This window comes from Echinops telfairi, unplaced genomic scaffold (genome assembly GCF_000313985.2).
Source record: "Echinops telfairi isolate 266 unplaced genomic scaffold, ASM31398v2 ScPeMD7_2291;HRSCAF=2852, whole genome shotgun sequence".
Taxonomy (NCBI): Eukaryota; Metazoa; Chordata; class Mammalia; order Afrosoricida; family Tenrecidae; genus Echinops; species Echinops telfairi.
Window position 1 is genome coordinate 30,533,010 of NW_022106189.1, and position 5,682 is coordinate 30,538,691.

The 5,682-nt window shown below is 61.7% G+C and overlaps 2 protein-coding genes across 6 annotated transcripts in view; one reads left to right on the top strand and one right to left on the bottom strand.

Annotated features, from left to right (window-relative positions):
• Window positions 1-249: 249 nt before the first annotated feature.
• On the top strand, window positions 250-1,883 carry CUNH16orf86 (chromosome unknown C16orf86 homolog). Its single transcript, XM_004704832.2, has 4 exons — window positions 250-360; window positions 572-780; window positions 1,046-1,239; window positions 1,334-1,883. The coding sequence occupies exons 1-4, from the start codon at window positions 250-252 to the stop codon at window positions 1,747-1,749; spliced, it is 930 nt and encodes a 309-aa protein (XP_004704889.1). The 3' UTR covers window positions 1,750-1,883.
• Window positions 1,884-4,017: 2,134 nt separating this feature from the next.
• GFOD2 (glucose-fructose oxidoreductase domain containing 2) overlaps window positions 4,018-5,682 on the bottom strand; it is a 29,275-nt gene continuing 27,610 nt past the window's right edge. For all 5 annotated transcript variants that reach the window (XM_004704604.3, XM_045293937.1, XM_045293938.1 and 2 more), the window contains one exon: window positions 4,018-5,420. In XM_004704604.3, coding sequence (XP_004704661.1) covers window positions 4,522-5,420 — 899 coding nt within the window. In that variant the 3' untranslated portion in view covers window positions 4,018-4,521. The remainder of the gene's footprint in view (window positions 5,421-5,682) is intronic.

Genomic DNA, 5,682 nt, shown 5'->3' on the forward strand with positions numbered 1-5,682 from the left:
AGCTGCGACCCGACGGGAGTTGCCGTTGCCAGGCAACAGTGGCTTCCGCGCCTGGGGTTATTAGGGGTCAGGGCCGCTGGTGCAAAGCCTTCTGGGGCTTGTAGTTCCGGCTAACGTAGGGCCGTGAGGCCTCTTTCCCACTTCCCATCCGTACCCTCGCCTCCCAGCGCGGCTCAGCGATCAGTGTGGGGTCCACCAGACCGCTTTAGGAAACCGTCGTCGGGGGTGCGCCAACGCCTCCGTGTGGTCATGGCCTCAGCAGGGGCCGAGAGGCGGTCTGGGCCCCAGGAGGGGTCCACCCTGGGGTCGGCACTGATAGTGGAGGCACCAGCTGGCTGTGTTCAGAGCTCCGAGATAGAGGTGACCCATCCCATAGGGCCGTCTGCCTTGTAGACACTTGAATGCGGCTCCAGTGGACAGAGAGGGGCAGCCCTGGGCAACCCTAACCTTCTTAACTGCCACGGCAGGGTCCAAGGAAGGGAAAGTGTTTGTGATTACAGTTGGGCTCAAACATCTGTTCCCTGTATCCTCTGGCTGTGCTCAAAATCAGTAACGTATGTGCCACCTCTAGTGTCCAGTGTCTCGAGACCAGCGTGTGGTGCCAGCCTACAAAACCTGCCTGAGCCAGGAGGCCAAGGAGTGTCCAGCAGTGCCGGTACCCAGGCCAGAGGTCCGGGCCGAGCAGCTCAAGCCCAAGACGGAGGGCCCCGAGGGGAGAGGTCTCAGGGCCCTGGCTTCTGTTGTGAGGCAGGGCCAAGGTCTGAAGAGGAAGCCGGTCAAGTGAGGGACCTTCCAGAGGGAAGGGGCTGCGGGGATGGGGAGTGGGCTCACACTCCCAGAGGCTTCCTAAAGCCTGCACTCTGGCCCCTGCCACCACCGTCACCTTCTGCCTCCCTGTCCCTTAAGCCCTGAGAGGGAGGCCAGAGGTCTTGGAAGGGGCTGGCTAGAAGGACAGGCAGGCAAGGCTTGGGCATGGGTAGGCTCTAGCCTGCTGGCCCTGGCTCTAGCCCCAAGCCTCCCAGGGGCTATTACCACGCCGTCCTAGGGCCGAAGTGGAGCTGCCATCGGGGCTGCTGCTGCTGCAGAAGGATGAGTCAGCAAGGAGCCCGGGCGAGCCCTCGCCATCCTCATCGGCCAAGCAGCACAAGAAAACCAAGAAACGCAAGAGTCTGGGGCCCCCAGCGCTCTTGGCCACAGTCAGCACACTGCCTGCTCCCGCAGAGGCCTTGGGGCTGGAGCGTGAGTGGCTGCCCAGGGCGTCCCTTCTCCCTGGCCTGCTGGTCCCCCTGACCTGCCTGCTGCTACAGCTGTGCCCTCTCCTGGGTCCTTGCAGGAAGGGCCCAGCGCCTGCGGCCTCTGTACCAGTACATCAACTACTGCAATCCTGAGCTGAACCAAGCAGGGAAAGAGGACAGGGAGGCTGGGGCTGGGCCCGGGCCCGAGCCTGAGCTGAAGGCGGCCCTGGCCCCTGAGGAGGCAGATGTGGAACACATGCAGGCCTTACTGCCCGTGGCAGGTGAGACAGGCTCAGGCCCCGCTTTACCCTGCCCCCAAATGTTAGTGCCCCCCACCCACATGCTGGCTCCCCTGGCAGAGGATGCTGGAGAGGAGGCAGGTTTTCTGCCTGACTTGGGGGTCAGTGGGCAGCTCAAGGCCGAGATGGATAAGTCCACTCAAGTGGACATCAGCAAGATGCTGAGGGTCTGTGCCGCCCCTCTCGTACCCCCACTGTCTCCTCAGTACAAGTGACTGTCCGCCTCCCCTGTGGCTCCCCGTCCCCCTGCTCCTCCTAGGCCTTCAGGTAGCAGTGGGGTTATGTGGCCCTGGTCCCTGCTTGCTGGGACCTTGGGCTTGCTGACAATAAAGCTTTTCATTTGCTTAGACTGTGAAATTCCCCTGTGCATGCCTTAGAGCCACCCAGTCATCTGGATTGCCAGGGAACTTGACAAAAATAGATTCCTGCCATCACCCCAGACGGCACTGGATCAGAATGTGAGGGGTGGGGCCTGACTTCTGTGGACTAAAGGCTGCCGCGATACAGCTCAGAGGGCTGACAGGAGGGGAGAAAGGCAGGTGAGTGAGGAGGCACTGGGGCCAGAGAAAGGTCAGGCCGCAGGAAATAGGTTGTTGGACTCAGTCTGGTCTGATGTGCATTTAGGGCCCAGCACTTAGCATCTCCTACCAAGACGGCAGAGACCAGTGCGCTTTTCCACGCGTGGCCGACTTTGGAACACTCTCCCCTAGTTGACGGACTGGCGCCCATGCCTTTGCCTTGGTAGGAGTGGTGTGGGCAAGGCAGCTTTGTGCTCTGCCACTCAGAGACTGCTTGGGCTTTGGGGTGGAGAGCAGTTGGGGGGGGTGGCCGGGAAGGTACGGCTGTCATTGTCGTGGCAGATCCAAGACTAGATTTAGCTGGGCGTGTACATAACATTGGAGGCTCTCATCTGTTTGCAGAGAATGCTCTGAAGTGTCACTGGCCTGGGAAAACCTTATTTCCTTTGACCAGAGTTGGTTGAGACCCCAAGATTTTAGGGGGTAGTGATGCCGCCTTCCTCCATTAGGGGGTGCTGCAGGCCAGGTCTGGAACCACAATTGCTGCTCAATCACCCTGGGGACCAGGCCCACAGAGACTTCCTGGGCCACATTCTGCATGTGCATCTCTTCAAAGCACCCTTTCTATCCCTCTCTGGCCATGGGTGTTGCCAGAGGTCGGGGGGTGGGGGGGGCAGTGCTCATAAAAGCAGCCCTGCACCACTTTCCCACGACCTATGTCTAAGAGTCTGCGTTTGGGAACAGGTTCCCCTAAAACCCAAGTGCCACTCAGGGGTTAACCACACGGCCCCTCTCACACAGGGGCATCTAGGTCAGGCCAGCGGAGGTGTACTCACGTTAGGGGGACCTAGTAAGGAATCCATGGACTAACCTGGGGCCCTGACCAGTGGCCCCGGGGGCAGAAGGCAGCTTCTCTCTGAATTCTTCATTGCTAGCATCTTGCCAGGCAGTGGGTCTCTGCAGTCCACCCCCTAGCTCAGGCCAGGCTGGCTCCAGTAGCAAAGAGGGAGAAGAGGCAACAATCTAATGGGTGGGGACCCTAGTTGGGGCAGGTCAAGCCTGAAGATTCCCAAGTGCTGGAGAAACAGGTAGTTGAAGGTCAGGTGGTCCTGACGAGTCTTGGCTTCATCACTTCCAGGCTAGAGAAAGCAAGTCACTGGAGCCCTGTGCGCCTAGGCTTTGTGATCTCCACAGTGGGGATAGTGCTAGTACCATCTCAGAGAGTCAAGGACATGAAGTGTTGACTCTGGGGGGCTGAGCAGGCAGGAAACACAGTCCCACAGGACCCACGGCTGCTGACCATAAAAGGATCATGTGTGCAGCCAAAAGAACACGGGGAAAACAAGCCTGGCAACTTCCAGAAGGGGTGCCAAGAGGAACAGGAGGCCCCCAAGCCTTTGTGCAAGGGGCCCCGGGCAGGGCGGAGAGGGAAGGTTTGAGACGTCTGGTCCAGGTTAGCGATCCTGGCAAGCAGGCAGGCAAGAGAAGGAAAGGACCGAGCATCTTCCCCCAGGGCTGCCTCTGCGCTGACTCACTGGGTAGAAACAGGACCTGGGTGACCGGTGCTGGGCTGGGCCGGGCAGCACTGGAGTCAGAGGAGCTGTTCCTCCTTAGGCCCATTCCCCACCCCCGCTTGCCCGCAAGCTCTCCAGCTCCTCTCCCCCCACAGGCACTCTGGTAGGTAGGACGGACACCATCATTTTCTTGGCCGGAGCTCCCTCCTGACCTCTCTCTCATGAGGTCCCAAAGGGGCAGGCCTCCCAGAGCCCCTCAGGGACTCGAGTCCTGTTCTCCGAGGACAGACATTAGTGACGGGTGTGGGGGTGGCTCAACCATGAAGGACTAAACATAGTGACAGGGGCCGGTCTGCTCAGTGGGCAGGGGAAGGGGTTCTCCGTGTGGACTCGGGGCTTCCTCCAGACAGGAATCAAGCCCTGAGCCCCAAGTACACCAGGAACACGTGCCTCCACGTCACTCTTTATTCTCCTTTATCAAACGCCCCAACGCTTCCTTTCCTCCTTCCTTGCCAAAAACTAGGGCCCCTCAGATTGCCCCGGAAGGAAGCCTCGCCTAATTAGGAGAGCCTGCCCCCCCATCACTGTGGGAGGGCCACCTGGAGGCGAGCCCACGGGAGGACCAGCCCTACCCATGCTGCCCTCCCTGTCCCGACAGCCCAGCCCAAGGAGGTCTGGACAGGAGGCTTCCGGTCTTTCTTCTCTGGCTGAGGAAGCAGCCAGGCTGGCTCCTGGGACTTCCTCGCCCTCTCAGGGCCACAACCAGGCTGCGGCAGCCCACTGGGCACGCCGCGGTGGGACCCGCCGCCCAGGCTAACCACTGAGGAGGCCTGGCGGCAGCTCACCTCCACACACATTACTGGCCCCGGGCCACCTGAGGCTTCACTTAGACCCAGGACACCGGCCGAGTTCCACACAAGCGCACGGGCCCCGGCGGGAAGCCCCGAGGCCCGGCTCACAGGTTATTCCGCTGGAGCAGCTCGCCCAGGTTCTGGTTGGCGTCCTCCTCCTCTGCCCGCACCTCCACCGCCTCCCACTCCCCCGACCGGCTGGACCGCTTGATGGCGTCGACCACACTCTGCATGTACAGCCCGTCCTCGAAGGAGGCCGCCATGGCCACTGGCCCCCGGTCCCAGGTGCGCCGCTCGCCCTGGCCCTGGAAGGCCTGGCGCAGGGCCTGCACCATGCGTACCATGCCCTGCAGGTAGAGCGGCGGCACGTCCTGCGGGCCCTGCGCGGGCAGCCCCTCGCCCACGGCCAGGGAGTCCCGCAGCAGCAGCTCCTCCTGTGGGGCTGTGTTCTTCTGCCCGTACAGGTCGGCCCCCCGGGCGACCAGGCGGCCCGCGGAGCCCACCACCATGACCTCGTGCACGAAGGCCCCCGGCATGTTGAAGTTGAGCGTCACCGTGCTGCACACGCCGCCGCCCATGAGCATCTGGAAGAAGCAGAAGTCGTCGCTGGTGACGTGCCGGATGCCACGGATGGCTGCGTTCTGCCGCACGAAGGTCTTGAGCAGCCCGTGCACCTTCTCGGCCCTCCGGCCCGTCAGGTGGGTCAGCAGGTCCACGATGTAGGTGCCCATGGTGTGCAGGCCCCCGCCGCCCATGAGCTCGTCGCAGATCCAGCCGTAGCCTGGGCTGAGCAGGCTGCCCGCGTAGATGCGGGCGTCGCAAATCATCACAGCACCCACGTAATGCTCGGCGATAAGCTGCTTCATGCGCACGAAGGCGGGCAGGAAGCGCAGCACGTTCCCCACCAGGCTCATCAGCTGCGGGTAATAGCGCGACGCGGTCACCATGCGGAAGGCGTCCACCGAGGTCGCGGCCTTCTCACACACCACATTCTTCCCGATGCCTGCGGAGAAGGCGGACAGGCAGACCCGCAGGAAATAGGTTGTTGGACTCAGTCTGGTCTGATGTGCATTTAGGGCCCAGCACTTAGCATCTCCTACCGAGACGGCAGAGACCAGTGCGCTTTTCCACGCGTGGCCGACTTTGGAACACTCTCCCCTAGTTGACGGAATCTTGTTTGTTTCATCATTCCCTTGTTTGTCGCCTCCCCTGATGACCCACGCTGGTCTTCATCCTGCGCTCCTAGCGATAAGGCCTGGTGCATT